The 17,124-nt window shown below is 32.3% G+C and overlaps 2 protein-coding genes across 3 annotated transcripts; both read left to right on the forward strand.

Moving 5' to 3' along the window:
• The first annotated feature begins 121 nt into the window (after positions 1–121).
• Positions 122–5,913, forward strand: LOC100646461 (ribosomal protein S6 kinase beta-1). The gene is made up of 12 exons (XM_003394505.4): positions 122–396; positions 495–535; positions 646–820; positions 1,333–1,416; positions 1,617–1,750; positions 1,836–1,898; positions 2,004–2,132; positions 2,216–2,306; positions 2,374–2,490; positions 2,605–2,844; positions 2,928–3,079; positions 3,183–5,913. Exons 1-12 carry the CDS (start codon positions 310–312, stop codon positions 3,238–3,240), a joined length of 1,371 nt encoding a protein of 456 aa, XP_003394553.1. The 5' UTR covers positions 122–309; the 3' UTR covers positions 3,241–5,913.
• A 1,256-nt stretch (positions 5,914–7,169) lies between these two features.
• LOC100646337 (CBP80/20-dependent translation initiation factor) lies at positions 7,170–16,483 on the forward strand. Of its 2 annotated transcripts, XM_003394504.4 has the most exons (11): positions 7,170–7,704; positions 8,171–8,388; positions 8,762–8,872; positions 11,309–11,441; positions 11,544–11,643; positions 12,192–12,423; positions 12,845–13,076; positions 13,182–13,300; positions 13,481–13,624; positions 13,837–13,965; positions 14,587–16,483. In XM_003394504.4, the coding sequence occupies exons 3-11, from the start codon at positions 8,825–8,827 to the stop codon at positions 14,815–14,817; spliced, it is 1,368 nt and encodes a 455-aa protein (XP_003394552.1). In that variant the 5' UTR covers positions 7,170–7,704; positions 8,171–8,388; positions 8,762–8,824; the 3' UTR covers positions 14,818–16,483. The 2 variants fall into 2 exon arrangements, with proteins under 2 accessions (XP_003394552.1, XP_012176361.1); XM_012320971.3 differs by lacking the exons at positions 7,170–7,704; positions 8,171–8,388; positions 8,762–8,872 and adding an exon at positions 10,410–10,692.
• The last annotated feature ends 641 nt before the right edge of the window (positions 16,484–17,124 follow it).

A 17,124-nucleotide genomic window follows, 5' to 3' on the forward strand; every position in this document is an offset into this window, starting at 1 on the left:
TTGGCAATAGCGTCGTAGAATTCCGTAGTTGTCAATTCCTTGCAAAATTTTGAACGTGATCGCCCGATTGGTCGAGCCGTACATACTCCCACTTCGATAACATGCCGATGACGAGGTTCCACAACCAATCGGAGTGCACGTAAGGCCGAGGGTGTTTGGTATGCTCTCGGGACAGGGCAGCTTGTTCGTAGTAATTCAAGGTTTTGATCGTCTAACAATATTGTTGTGCTATCGTTGTCTGTTACAAAAGAAATAATTCGCCTTCGACGGCCGCGAAATCTTGTTGGATTTAATTTAGCCGCGCATAGAATGGCAGCAGTTTTTGATATCGAATTGCACGATGCGGACACGGTAAATAGGGACGAGTCTGATGATGATGTTATCGAGATTGGCGAGGTAATTCTCCATCTGCACACGAGCACTCCAGATTTCCTTATCGTCATTTTCTTTTCACGTACCATAACATTGTCCTATACGTTTTTCTTTTCACGTAGGAAGAGTACGATGCGAATCCAAACGTAAATGAGATAACTGAGTAAGTAAGCTTGTCCTTTACGCTTCGTATATATGCATTATATATCTATCTATCGTGCCTGAAAGTTTTTCTCATGGTGCTGACAATTTTTTTTTCGCATTGCCTGCTAGATCGGAAGGTGTCGAAACAGTACCTATATCGGAACAGAATGTAAATCGTGGACGGGAAAGAGCTGGACCGCAGGATTTCGAACTTTGTAAAGTTATCGGGAAGGGTGGTTATGGCAAGGTCTTTCAAGTGCGTAAAATTACGGGTAATGACAGTGGCACAATTTTCGCGATGAAGGTAGGAAAATTTTGGTTTCTCCCTTTCTTGTTTATGTATTGGATATCTTATCGATGTCATACGATACGCATGGAATAATATTTTTATTAAGATATCGATCTTATTTCGCGAAAAATTTTAATTCATTGTTTTTTTCCATTTATATAAGTTCTTTGTCTTCCTCTGTTTTCCATGAGATTTTTGCATAATTATGATCTGTTTTTATATATGTATTTTTTTCAAATATGAATTGCTTTGAAAAAGTAGAGTTGTGATAAATAATTGAATTTGTATTTTTAAATTTTTATAAACTTTATTAAAAAAAATGTCTATTTATTGGAAATGTATATCTATTCTGGAAATAGTTATGTGTTTAAATATAAAGTAGTGGCTTATACGTAAATTGTTGTTTATTTTATGAAGTTAAGAAAAAACTATAGTTCATATATATTGATTTTTTATTCAATATTATGTATATGCTCAGTGTTAATTTTACCTCTACTTCATTTTAAACACACTTATTTAAAAAATAGGTCCTGCGTAAAGCTTCAATTATAAGGAATCAAAAAGATACTGCACATACTAAGGCTGAAAGAAATATTTTAGAAGCTGTAAAGGTAGGTCAGAGCTACATGTATTTTAAAAATTCAGACAGTTTTTGTATATTTGCTGTCTGTTAATACTGTGAGATAAAAATAATATTTAATCAATATTCATCACATTATAATCATTTTAATACATAAGTACTAGTTAATATTTTTAATAAACCACGATGTGAAAAATTTATTAAAATGTGTATGTGCTTTGTATTTGGCAGCATCCTTTCATCGTAGACCTTATGTATGCTTTCCAAACTGGTGGCAAATTATATCTGATTCTGGAATATATGTGTGGTGGTGAACTATTTAGACACTTAAATGATGAAGGCATTTTTCTTGAAGAAACTGCTTGGTAAGTGAAACAATAACATTTTAATAATCATACTTTGATTATGATCTAGTTTTAAAGGAAAACTAAGCAAATCTTATTTTTATAGCTTCTATCTATCTGAAATAATATTGGCCCTGCAACATCTTCATTTACAGGGAATTATTTATAGGTATTTCAAAGTTGCTAAACATGTCAAATTAAATAGAGTAGTTAAATGTATTTTATGACATATCATTATTTCTATGATTTAATTGTGCTTTTAATAAATTTTCAGAGATTTAAAACCAGAAAATATATTATTAGATGCAGAAGGACATATAAAATTAACTGATTTTGGTTTATGTAAAGAACATATACAAGATGGCACTGTCACACACACATTCTGTGGTACTATAGAATATATGTAAGAAAACTTTTGTAGCTATTGATACAAATGGAATTTGCAATCAGGTGACACTAATATTGATATATATACTTTAATAAAAGGGCTCCAGAAATACTAACAAGAAGTGGACATGGTAAAGCAGTAGATTGGTGGAGTCTTGGAACTTTGATGTATGATATGCTCACAGGTTCAGTAAGTATTATTAGAGATATTCAAATGAATCAGTAAACTTCCTAACGTTTGTATGTTCAATGTCTAGCCACCATTCACATCTGATAATAGGAAGAAGACCATTGAAAAAATTTTACGTGGTAAACTAAATCTGCCACAATATCTAACACCTGATTCCAGAGATCTCATACGAAAATTATTGAAGGTTAATTTCCTTAATTACAAAAGTTACTTTATTCTAAATTATTTAGTAACATGTAATTATATTAGAAATATTATTTAGTAAGATTTTTAAGTAAATATTATTTTATATTTATAGAGGCAAGTTGCACAAAGATTAGGATCTGGGCCGTCTGATGCGGAACAAATAAAAAGTCATCAATTTTTCAAGCATATCAACTGGAATGACGTAATTTCTCGAAAATTAGAACCGCCTTTTCGACCAACATTGACAAGTGAGGATGATGTGTCACAGTTTGATAAAAAATTTACAACATCCGCACCAATTGATTCCCCCGCGGAATACACGTTAAGTGAATCCGCCAACAGAGTATTTCAAGTGCGTTTTCAGACATTTTCTATATCAGTACTTTTTAAAGATATTTATTTAATTATTAAACAAGTTTTTTATATTTTTTTCAGGGATTTACTTATGTGGCACCTAGTATACTAGAGGATATGTATTCACAACCACGGGTAATAAATGCTAGAAGTCCACGTAGAGGCAATATGCGTGGTTTTTCTCCTAGAGGCACGCATTTTCATTTACATAATAATCATGTACAAAATCATAGGTAAGCGTATACATTATTATTTATGTGTTCATTGCAATCTACTTCATTAAAAATAATTTTTTATGTATTGCAATTCGATAACCGTGATTGTGACAATTTATAGACACAACGGAGTTGGACATGGAAATGTAGAAGATACAGAAATGATCGAAATCGGCTAACTGCCACTTTTTTATAGTGAAAAAATGCTTAGCATTTCGGCCTAACTGCTGAATATCCATGACCAATCCTTGTGTCTCAGGGAGGGATTTTATAAAACATAGATGGAGTAGCAAAAGGATAGGTCCAATATCCAGTGCTTCATTGGATGTTCAGTAGTTAAATGTAGCTAATTTTTTTTTTTTAATCAAATCTAATTATAGTACAGGTACTAATTAAGATTATGCTTTAAGAGCAGCGACGCAGCGAGTAGTTATTTGGTAGCATGTAATAAAAAATATATATATTTATGAGTGAAGAAGCTCTTGAAATGCGAAATAATCAAGAGAGAAAGAATTTTATTTACTTATTTTGTCGTTACTAGCTATGTACTGAACGTTATAACAAGATGCATTATTCGCATACATTATAGGCAAAGTACTGCATACCTTTCATTAATCCGTTAATACGTAATCACTTTATTGTGTTTTTTGTACATATGATTAGCAGGTTGGTTGGATATTCATATACAGATATATATATATATATGTATAGAAAGAAAGAAAAAAAGATGCACATACAAATGTCATTTATGCAAAGTGCGACAGACTGAAAAATTCCAGCACTTTTAGAGATTCATAAATTATACTGTTAATACAAAAGTTTGACGTTCAACCATCCTGTAATACTTGTATATTTAAAAGTTCGTACATGGCGCGTGTAATAATATTGCGGTGTACGCATGCTTAAGTGTAATTAATTCAAGAAAAAAAAAAAAAAAGGAAAGAAAGAAAGAACATATAAAAGACAGATAGATTTAAATAACGAAGATTCACAGCTGCCACAACCGCTCCGCCGCTCAAAATTCTATATCCGATTGTTCATTTACAAAAATATTTTCAGCAGTAATAACGTTTCCATGGCAATAATGTAAACAATAACGCATCTGTACGATAGTCATAGAACAAAAAAGTTTACGTAATACTGCAACGGAATTGTATTTGTACAATTGAAAGTTCCTAAAGTGTGAGTTTGAAACTCTGCAACTTATATTCCAGACTTTGAACATACAAATACCATTTGTAGAAGCCCTTGTTTCTTCATTCTACGAAAATTAATTTAAACACTTGAATGCCTTAGAGAAAAAAGGGAGGAAGTGAACTCCCGTATAGTTTTGTGTAATTAAAGAAAAAATGTAACACAAAAGCAAGTTACCATGGTAACAATGTTACTGCGAAATGTTGATTTTCCGCCACCAAAACATATTTCGTATTTGATGCTCGTGTTTATATGCTGTTCAGTGTGACATTGTACTGCAATTTATTTAAATATCTATTTGTTACGGAAATATTTATATATTATCAAAAGCTAATATATTGGTTTTGACGTACACACGATACACAATAGTAAAGATTTGAAAGAGATAGTGTAAACAATAAGTGTTTAGAGTGACTTGTTGGCCGCTCACCGAGAAACTTCAAACTACCCAAGTGTTCACAGGCCATACTATTTGGCATTACAATTTTATCTATATTTACTATAGCGAATATACACACATGGTCGAAATGTTAGAAAATTCCCACTGCGAATATTACATTTCGACTATGCATACACACAAACAAACGCATATATATATTGTGTATATATATATATATATATTCAATGTATATATACCATATATATATGATTATACTATTCGCAATTGTATTGTATTACAAGAAAAGCGTGTATTCGAAGAATAATTTATAAGCTACTTTTTCTGTACGTATCGAATGATGTATTTTCGATGTTGAAGCGAGAATCTGTCTACAGAGTTGCTCGAATAAGCTGATCATCGTGTTTAATGTTTACGGATTTTTCTGTAGTAGAAAATACCAGAACAAAATGTGTAAACGATGTTGATGTTTCGTTACATCGTTCTGTCGGATTTATAAAGTGAGGGATTAGCATTTAATTGATAACTGTAAAAAAATCTGCATTACATCAGTAATGGCGTCACAATGTATTATCATATCTACATATATAATGTACTATAATTTTTTATGCGTTTTTTGATAACAAAGAACATTATATAAGATTGAAATCTCATTTTGGAATGTATTAGAACATTTACGAAGAGAAAAACGAAACAAGATGATAACACATTTCATTACTCGTTTAAAATATGAAACTTTGTAGGTAGATTCTACAAAATATGCTTTGCAACAACCGATTTTGGTGCTCGATACCCTTTAATTTGATTGGATTCTAAGCGGCCTGAATACCATAACTAATTTTTATAACTTAAATGAATATCGATTATCGTAGCACATAGTACTCTATTTAAATCTTGTACATTACGTTCTTTCGTAGCCATTCAAAACGATTACGAAAACGAATTTAGCAGAAATTTAAGATTTATTTTTCATAATATTATTTTCAATGTAATAATAATAACAATAATAATAACGAAGAAGCGTGTTATGGTTACCCACGAAGCACAAGATATATATTAGTTAAGCGCTTACAAAAAATAAGAAAAAAAGGAGATATCATCGAATGATGTGCAAACGAAACACTAGCCATTGGCCAGATCAAGTGATAAATGGTTTAATGCTTCCAATTAAAAGAAATATAGATTCTTCAATTGACTTATTGCTACCATGGTTTGTAATCCTCTAAATCATATATATGAATAAATATAATGATTTGTGAAACATTTTTGTCATATTATATCTCATCAATTTGTTCTTATTGTTGGAAGAATTTATTATTATTATTTAAATATTTCATGAGTAACAATTGTAACATTAATTTTGCTATTATTTCATTATTATGATATTGCTATTACTGACACTTATATTTCTGAGCAAAAGATTACTTGTAATCATTATAGGTACATGAACTTAAGCTTACTTAAGATTAACTTATTAACTTAAGCATAATATAACAATCGAATTAATTTTTAGAAACTTATATGTAAATTTTCTACAGTTATTTTGTTATTTATGATTAGACAGATGTTTCTACATTTATGGAAAATGGAAAACATAATACACAAAAATACATAAGACATTTAAAATATTCAGATTCTTCAATTTTTAAATTGTAAGTCAGATTAACAAGATTTTTCTAAATTAATAGAAAGAGTTCCTATTGGAATGTAAGCAGAGATATTTAAGCAGTAAATGTGTATAGTAAATAGTAAAATATTATTGTTGAAGCTAATATATAATTTTAATTTATAATTATTCTACTGAACATAACTATATATATTTATAACTATTTTTAATTATTCATTTGCTATCAATTTATATGAAGATCATGCAGGAAATATATAAGTCCATTTTTACTGACTGTTTGGCTTTGAGTGACAAAAATACATATTTAATACTAAAACCAAATGAATATATATATTCATTTGGTTTTATTTCTAAGTTTAGTTCTAAGATTTAGTTAACAATTCTAAATTTAGAATTGTTTGACAAGATATTGAATTTTAAACTTACTGTTCAATGAAAGACAGGAAATGTGACTTATCATGTTTTCCACCTGTGGTCTTGCTATATTTTGCAGTCAATCAAACCTGGATTCTTCTGGATAGTACAGATAAATTATTATAGCTGTAATTGTAACCATTGTTAAATTAAAAGTCATTGTTAAATAATTTTAATTTAATGAAGATAGTATGTGTTACTTCTAATTATTGATTTACCATTAATTTATAAATTTTGACAGAATTCACATATTGATATCAAAAGTGAATTAATGTGTCTAGATTCCTATAGTTGGTATAGAGTATAGATAAACTATAGTTGTAGTTACATGTTATATCCATTGACAAACTGAAAGTGTTATCCCCGAACAGCTGATTGCGTTTAAAGGACGTTCAGACTAGGTACGACGTGTATCATACTAATGTCGTATTGCATATGCGTGTATGCAACGAGAATGGAGAACTAGCGTCATTTGCGTGGGTGCGACCATGCGTGGTCGAAGATTCACGGACGGCCTTACGGATCGCAGATGATCCAGCTCAATCGTCGCAACATGTGCACGCATAAATGGCATTGCCTCGATACGCTCATCCTTCCGTCCTCGACGAACCATGACGATCCGAAAGGCGTGAACACGCGACACACAAACGTGCGTTAAAGATCGATGGTGTACATACGTCGCAATTCTAGTCGCCGAGCATATTCGCATCGATGTTGGTCTCGAAAATCATTGAATAAAAAAATTCGTATTAGTGATCTTTAAAAAATGTCCCAAGTGTTTTTAAACATTAAACATAAATCGTTAAATCTATTGATAGCTTAAATTAATGATTTATAATTTTATTTGAGTGTGGGTCTAGCCTGAATTTTTTAAAATACAATTTTTAAACTCGAATCTTCCCAAACGGAATCAAGCTGTAAAAAGAAAAATATAATTATTATAGTGTATAGAGTGTGAAATAATGGTTTTTATTTGGTGTATATAAGAAGCGTCTATTATCTGAATTAAAGGTTTGTGTTTCCTTTCTTTACTTACACTGAACTGAATTGCGGCTCCAATGAAAAGAAAATAAATTGAATGACTATTGAAATAAGCTAACTGCGCAGAAGTCGGATTACAAAAAGAGGAAGCATTTTTTTAATGAATGAAGAGTGATGGTTTTAGTATCTGAAAAGTTCTAGAGAAACTTAATTAGATATATTAAATTTAGATACCGAATATATATAGATATCGAACAATTTTATATTATTTTTTCTTTTTTATTTATATTGTTTTCTATTTACTTTTTGTCTATTATTACCTATATTGTTATTTTATTTATATTGTTAATCAAATCAGAATTCTAGTAAAATTTGAAAAAAACAGTAAAGCACTAGATTGATTTAATTACGTCATAAATAAATATAAAGACGTGCTCAGGGCGATGGTATAATTGCAAAGAAACAAGGATGATTCATCACGATAATTTGAATACAGGTTCGCGGTCTCGAATCGGTTGATCGAGTGCCAACATCGAGAACGACGTCAGTGCCGCGGCTCACTTCCGGTCCTCTGCGCCGGTAAAACGAAATTCTAACCGAACGAACGATTATCTCGAAACTTTTCAACGAATCATTCAATACTTCGAAGCTGTTTTTTCAAATTTGAAGTAATTATAACAAGTCTTCCTTGTTTTGCGATGTATTATAATACAGGTTAGTAAAAATCTTAAACTCAATTCATAAATTTTCATTGACTACATCATCGATTATCTATTTCGAAAGTACAATGTATCTTGATTACAAAAATTGTGAATTTTGAAATCTTGAAATTTCACTTCATTAATTTAACCGTGAAATAGGCATTAAAAAATTTATAATTTTAGGTTTTTATTAAGGTTAGATTACTATTAAAGTTACATTTTTATTAAACTTTAGATTTTTATTACTTTATGAATAATTATCTTATTTTATTATTTAATAATTATTTTACAATTAACTTTTGTTCTCTTTTTTAAAATTTCAATACCATAATAGGAATTGAGTATAGAAGAAGGTGTAATAATAAAGTATTTGTTGAAACGTATAGTGTAATTGGTGCAGAAGCTCGTTGATCTCCTCAACCGTTGTAATCAAATAATTGCTGTCAAAGATGGTACGCGTTGCACGCTTGTCCCACACGAAAGAAGAAGCGTCAAAGGTAAGTTAATTAATGGAAGCGGGACTAAGATGAAGATTCGCGGAAAACGGAGGACAGCCTAGTGTATATGTTGTTTGCCTAAGAATGGTGAATACATTTGCAGCATACTGCGTTAGTCATAGATATTTCAGACGCAAACGGAAATAGAACCGATGCCAAAACATGTCGCACGTTTTCGATTCAATTTTTAATCGAAGTTAATTACGTTTACATTAATTTTCTGTTATACAATCCTTAATAATAATAACTGTCAGTGAAAAATAAAGGAGACAAAATGTAATGCATTGCTATGTATTTGCATATGTTAATGCACTGCAATAAAAAAATTATGATTTATTAAGAAAAAATTAACAGGTTTGAATAAACTTGGATATAATACATCTTCACTTATGTATTACCTAGTTCACGTCATTCATTATTCATTCATTCCATTTTTCATTAAAACAGTGTCCAATTATATTGCTAGTAGTATTATCATAAATTTTACCGATATATAATCTACTATTACTATTTACGCTATAACCACTGAACTCTTGATATGCCATTACTCTATGTAATTTTACACACTGAATTATACGATAACTGATGAATAATACGAATCAAAAAGTTTCTTTTTAAGATTATAGAATCAGTTTAAGATTATTAAAATGAATTTTTAATAATATTTCTATGATCTTTTGATGATTGCCGATTTATAGTTTTGTACTGATTTATATTTTTGTTCTAATCACTGTCACGAGAAAACACATTCTGCATACACTTGAGTAAAAAAATTCTTGGCGCGAATAGAGTGTAATCTAATTCTAAGAAATTCACCACTCAAGCTACTTTGGGTTCACTACGACATACAGAACACGAGGATTCCTAAATTCCTGTAATACCAATCATTCCAATCGCGTCAGGTCTCCAACATTTTCTCATTACAATAAGCAACTAAAATGTTTACAAAATCATTAGATAAAACTTTTACACAAAGGAAAACATAAAGCAAATGAGATATTAAACACGGTAAACTTTGGTACAAATTAGACGATAACTTCCTTATGCACATCAAATATAATATGAAATCCAATGAATCTAAGATCCAAACAATCAATCAGATAACTGATATTTTGCTGTATTCGACGACCCAGAAAACATAAATGAGACATTAAACACAGTAAGTTTTAATATAAATTATATGACAACTTCATCGATGTGCACATTAAAATATAACATAAAGTCTAATCATTATCATTAATTCAGACTTCATATTCATTAATCTTCACTCATACTCTTCAGAGCGACTTCCATCACTTTCTACTTCGAAGAGGCGAGAGAACACGCGGTAGTTCATCGAGAAGAACCGTGGACGTCCGCGTTCGACAATTTTCGGATCCACCCTAAAAGCGTGTTTCGTCGACACGAAGCCGAGGATGACTCTCGTCGGATATTTCAGTCCACTGTTAGCGCGGTGCAGCGCGCATTAATACGTATGTAAGCTCGTATCGTGTGGCTGTATATTCGCTGGTTCGTTTCGCTCGCTCGCTCGTGGCCGTGCTGTCTATTATTAGTCGACAGTCATCAGAGTCGGCTGTATCAACGCGCGGTCGAACGACAACGCGGAAAAAGCTGGAAGAAAATTCGACGAGAAAACGCGAGAAAACCGCGTGATTTTTCGCATGTCACGTGTCAATTGATAGACGGCCAGTAGTTACTGCTCGTGTTGCCGGCAAGTTCGCCGTTCCCGCAGTCACTGCCACCCTACCGCGACAAGGATATCCATCCGACGCTCTCTCGACGCCCTTGGAAACGATGATGATTCTCACACGCTTTCCACTGTGAGTTTCCCCTGTTTGTTTCGGTACTGCGTCTTTTCGTCCACCGAAACGACATGTACAATCAGAGTCTCTTTGTTGCAAGCACGTTTTCTTTTTTAATCTACACGTTTCGAGAAGTAGAGAACATTCTCAAGTGTTTCTAGAGATTGCTTTATTTCCGAGGGAGAATTATATTCCAATTTTATTATAATTATTTATGTATAGGGATTAGATGTTTGAATGAATTAGGTAATAAATATAATGTGAAGAAATTCTTTAGAATAATTGCTGTTTTTGTATTGAATCTGTATGTTAATTTATTGAGAATATTTTGTGATAGATTTTGAGAGTTACATTTGTTTCAACGTTTGTTAGAATAAATTGTTTACAAGTTGGGATTAACTATCACCATAGTTCGTTTGTTTCTAATTAAATTTTCATAATCGATAAAATACGATATAGCAATGCATAGATATAATGGTATCGACAGAATTAGAAAAATTTTAATATAAAGTGCGGCTGTCCTTCTATTATTAGAGAAATCAATTTAGAACACCATATACAGTTATCTGTAAACAATCATTGTCACGTTTTTTTGCACAGCTACCTGAAATTAATTTGCTGTTTAATTTTGCAGATGAGGGATGCGGTTCCACAGAAAGGAACTAATAATAATAATCATAGCAGTAATAATAATAACAATAACAACAACAATAATAACGTAACCACGTTAAAAAGTAAACCTTCCTTGGAAATTTATCGTCCTCCAGGTTCATATTTTACAGTTTTTATTTTATTATACCACCTTTTAAATTTCATTTTATTTTTAAGAAAATCAAAGAATTTTTCTAAGCTTTGACATATTTTTTTAGGAGGAAGAACGGAAGGAACTACGGCGAACACGACTAATCCACGATTAAACGTGCATGCCAAGGAGTTCACTATGAAGCAGAACGATTCGCATCCTTCTAAGTGAGTATAAACTACTTATGGAATACCTAAGACTAGGTCGACGTATCGAGAATGCTTGAAGAATGTGTAGAAAGCCAAGACGAATTTCTTGCAAGTGGAATTATTATTAAAGCAATTTCTAGAGAAAAGATCAATTAAAAGATATCCATTAGAAATAGACTTTATTTTGACATAAAGAAAATAATAAATTGTAATCTGATTATTAAATATTGACATTTTATCTAAAAAGAAAGAAAAGATACGTGAATTGTGTATGTTTTAAACAAAATACCTTTCTAACAGAGAAGTAAAAAGAGTTGAAAGTAATTTCGAAACCAGATTCATTTTTCGAAGCGTCTTACGAAATCTAAATATTGTAGATTAGTATTCGGATCAACGTTCGAAGTGAAAGATAGAGTGCAGGATTGTTTCAGCGTGTTGCAATGGCATTTTGATAATATTTATAATGTCTTATTGCGACCTATGTGTGCTTAATAAAAAAAACAATAGTTTCAGTTCAGCGTTTTGCTATCTATTTATATGATCGGCGATTAATGATCTTGATTCAGGTCTCGGACAAATGCTTCAGAGCGATCTCCGTATTATTTGCAACACAGCAAGTCGAGTGGCAACGTGCATCGGTATCTTTATGCTCAGCAGCAGCAACAAATACAACATACCTTTCAGCAACATCATCATCAGACATCTCGTCACTCTCAGAGCGGTCACCATTCGACGGGATCTGCATTACGACAGTCACATCCGCTCGATACCTCAGCATCAAGTGGAAATATATTACATGTAATGGAAGTATATTACATGTAATCATCTATTTATAAAATTATATCAATCATCGATTGATAGAACATGGATAAGATATAAAAAAAGGAAATACTCAAAATATTAGAAGAGACATGAAAGAAATGAAGTTATATAAAAATAAATACCTATTAGCAAAGATGAAATGAAAAATATTAGAAAAACAGAATACTACGAGAGACGACAAGTATTAAGCATTTATTTTTCAGTATTTTCTTCTTATAAAAAGATTAATTTTAATATAGATGCAATGTATTATTTAAAATCATTTTATTTTATATTATGATCTAAGCTGTTTAGCTTTGCGTGTTTTAAAACCTGTGAAAAACCTTGTAGAATGGAATGCAAGCGCGCGTAGGATGAACGTGAAAGTATCGCGTACTAAATACATTTTGTAAAACAGGGCTCGGGTAGGGTCCACTTCAACGTAGATCAAAACGATGTCAAAGCGAATGCAGCAAAACCTGCTAGGCTCACAAAATCGTTATCCTTTGTTTCCACTTATGGACTGAAACGATCGAAAAGCTTGAATGCAGCCGACGTGTTGGCCGCGAAGGCGGTGAATATTTCAGACGCGTCTGAATTGGGAAAATTCCCATCTGTGATTCAAGACACGCTTCTGAGAGCTATAGAAGGTAATGATAAATATTAAATATAATAACTTTATGTTTTGAGGGCGAGGAATAATATTTGTTAATTACAATTTAGACACTGGTTAATTATAATTTCTTTTTATTTAGATCCAAATCTATTAAATGCTCGAACTCTAATGGAACTCGTGCGACATATACTAGAGAGGGTGGTCGAGAACCGAAAGTATGCTGAACCAGCAGCGAAGATCTGCATCACTATTATAGAGGTCATTATTCGTTGAATTATAATTTAATATTAGAATGCGTACAGTGTCGAGCACATAAATAGGAACATTCTGTTTTCATAACTTGCGTGAAATATTTATTATTTATATTTCCATTATTATTATGCTGTGAAATGATAAAATTATGAAAAAAAACTCATGATGCAATATTTTATGATGCAGAAAGAAACAAAGGAAACTTTTTTGGAATCCTTACTAAACACGTGTCAGCAATGGTATCAAGACCGAGTTAAGATACTCTACGACGGCTCCAACTATCATCGTTACTCCGCCTTCATGACGTTTTTAAACGAGATGTATTGTCAGGTAGAATCAATTTGTCTCATAAAACAATCTGTGATAAATACTTGACTCATAAAAGTCTGTAATACAATGGGATGATCTTTAAGTGATCGTGCAATTGATAATTACGTTCTGCAATACTACCTATGTCGAACCAAACTTGCTTTTTTGCCATATGACTCAAAATGAATGACGCACATACCTATCCTTATACATATGCATGATTTCGGTTACAGCTAAAACGGAGGCAACTTCAGTTAAAGACACAACAGGAGGGCGTTCCTCCCGGACGTGTTCTTCTCACACTGCTTTGGAAGTGTTGCCAAGATTGCTTACAGCCTCCAGTTGTAAATTCTTTGGCTGAGGTAGGTTCAACATAGCACCAATACAAATATTAGATTGATACGTATTGCTTTTTTATATAAAACTCTAAGATCTATGTAGCTTCCTTCAAACATCATATTATATTTAATTAAAATAATTTATATACGATTCGGCGTATTTCCTTAACAGATTAATTATATATAGAAAATCTTGAAATGAAGTTGTTACAGATTCTTTATTTACAGATTTAAAAATAGCTTTTACATTAAAAAATTGTCTAGAAAAATAAATTCCATGTTTCGAATGTAAGTACATATGAAGTAAGATTCGTAAAAATGTAAATCAGTTCATTATTGCTTTTCATAAAGAATCATCATAATGCTTTTTCATAAAAACGTATTAAAGATATAACTGAATTTTGAAATTAAATTAATGTTTAATCATATGAATTGTGATTATGAAATTAAAGGGACAACACTTTTAAAAGTTGAAATATGTAATTAAATAGATTCTCAAAATCTTGCCTTACACTGCCATGATTCTCAATCCATGACATGTAATTACATACTTATAGAATGACCAACGACATATATTAGATTTACATTAACATAGTTATACTAAATAAAATGACAAGAAAGTAATTATTTCCTTTCGTGTTAAAGACTGACTGTCTGTTCTTCATCCTAACCTGCATCGGTAAAGACCTGGACACTGAATTACCTGCCCAGTTGCAGCAATTGCTTGGAAGTTTAAGAGACGCTTTTCTCGCGGAAGATACAATACTACCTTCAGTCAGGAAGACTCTTTTACAACTGATCGAACTTCACGCCGCGCATTGGCAGCTCCCAGCACCGGCAGTCGTTTATTATTATCCTGGATCGACCTCGAAATGATGTTCTCGCTCTCTTGATCCTTCCGTCCGTTCGTTGGTTTTCTGTGTGGATACGTGTAGACTTGTAACGTGCGTGTGAGTCCGTTAACAGAATTACTTGTAATTGAACACATGCAAACTGTATGGACCACGCGAATAAAAAGGAAACGAATGCTGTTAGTGGAGGCTGCAGGGCGTAAGAAGCTGTTTGAAGGTGACAGCCTGGAGCAACGTCGCTCGTCTATTGGTTTTACGTGTCCCATTATCATGAAAATATTAATTTATGGATAGTGGCATAGTTTTTGAATGTTGGTTGTTTTTTAAAACAATTATATCGCTTAAATTTATTAGAGGATCTTACAATTAAAGGAGAAATTGGGACATTGTGAGACGCTATAATATTTGATATTATAGATTCTTTCTCAATATTTAGTTCGTATAGTAACTTATGCAATGTTAATAACCCTCTAATAATTTTAAGCCCTATTAACCATTTGCGCTAGAATAATGTGTTATGCACATCAATACTTAAATATCTTAAATGGGAAAAGGATATACATAACACGTTGTTCGATTTTTCTCTATTTATATTTGAAAATTGAAATTCACAGCGAAAATAATGTTATCAATCAATCGTATTACAACCATATTAAGTGCACACATTATAAGATTTTATACAAATTACCCTAAGTACTAGCTCGCTGTCGATTGTTATGGTTGGGTGTGTTAAGAACGCCTATCGATCAATTACCAGTGCAAGTGGTTAAGAACATTAGTTTATTTACACGATTGTAACGTAGCGTCTTGAATGCGTAATAAATGGTTCCAAAATGCAACTAGGAAGCTGTCTGTGACGCGTTCTTGCAAAATTTTTGTTAATGTTCAGGCGATTATAGGTGGCTAATGCGTCAGTCTTGCAAGATGCGAACGACCGTGATCTCGTTGTTATCACAAAGAATGATTGTGCCTCGATGATCGGTATTGCGCTTCTCTGTGAGAGATGTTGCAATTCGCGGTCGATGTTATTCACAGTCGTTTTGTTCAAACGAATTCTTGGACGTCCATAATCCATCGACGCGATGATAGACGCGTTTTCTAACGGTTCGAATTAGAAATTACTGCGTTAGTAAGTCAATGGGTTAGGAAATCAGGGTCAGTCGAAACCAGTGCGTTGTTTATTCGAATTATCCCGCGAACATCGCAAGATCTGAGGGATTCAAAGGACAGGTTAAGGTTCACGTTTGAACGGGGACCTTAAGAATTAGGCATGTATATGCGTAACGAAGCGACGAATGATTTTACGGGGCCGATATCTGCAGAGAGTACGTCATCTTTGGAAAAACGAAGAACATGAATGATCACGATCTTTGATAGATATATTCTATTTCGAATTTTCCTCAACTTTTTCCGTGAATACGATGCTATACACGAAGTACCTTAAAAAAAATACAAATGAAGAATAAGAAGAAACGAATCGAATCAAAAAATGATAAAATTACCGTCCAACTTGTCGAACGATACAATTTACAAAAAACGACCCTTATGTGGAACGATCTGAACGTTTGCGATAATGATGATCGTTATATGGTTTTCTTTTTTTAAGTTTGTGGAGTAAATGATGAATAAAAAATGTAAAATGTTGTTGTACCTAACGGTGTGTCCTGGGTGCATTAAAATTCGAAATCGAATGATTTTGTTTCTGTATATATTACACAATACCGATCACACGACACTTGAGCAAAGTAGCGCATGTGAATTACTTAAATTAAAATACAGGTGCACGATTCTTTTTTGTTTCAATTCGTTAATCGCTTTTCAGCCTTGTTTGTATAGTAATGACGGTTTTAATTTCAGGTAGTAGAACAAAGGATATACTGAACGCTAGACACGAAGACATGTATTTCTCTGTGCGATTGCGTATAATTTGAGGACTATTGGTAAACGGTCTGTGATTCATCATAGAAAAGATGAAGAAGCTTTCTGGAAGGGAGCGGTCAAGCAGAGAAGAACGGTGCTTAGCATGACATATACTCTTAATAAGGAATATGCCTGTCTGATCTCCTTCTCGAAATGCAATCGCCTTTGCTGATTCGTGCCAAGGGCGATAAAAATCGCCCGGTTGCAGGAGTGCGAGATCTCTTCGCAAGTTGACTCACTCTGTGCGTGTCTTTTTTGAGAAGCTTAACTTTTCTCCATTAGAATTACCCTCAATTTTTATTTAATTTTATCCCATTAACATTACTTAAAAATATTTTTCCAATTTTTCAATATCTTAAATTCTTTTCCCGTTTAAATACTTAAGAGAAATGTGTTATTAGGACTGCTCTGC

The sequence above is a fragment of the Bombus terrestris genome, chromosome 3, assembly GCF_910591885.1.
Source record: "Bombus terrestris chromosome 3, iyBomTerr1.2, whole genome shotgun sequence".
NCBI classification, from domain to species: domain Eukaryota; kingdom Metazoa; phylum Arthropoda; class Insecta; order Hymenoptera; family Apidae; genus Bombus; species Bombus terrestris.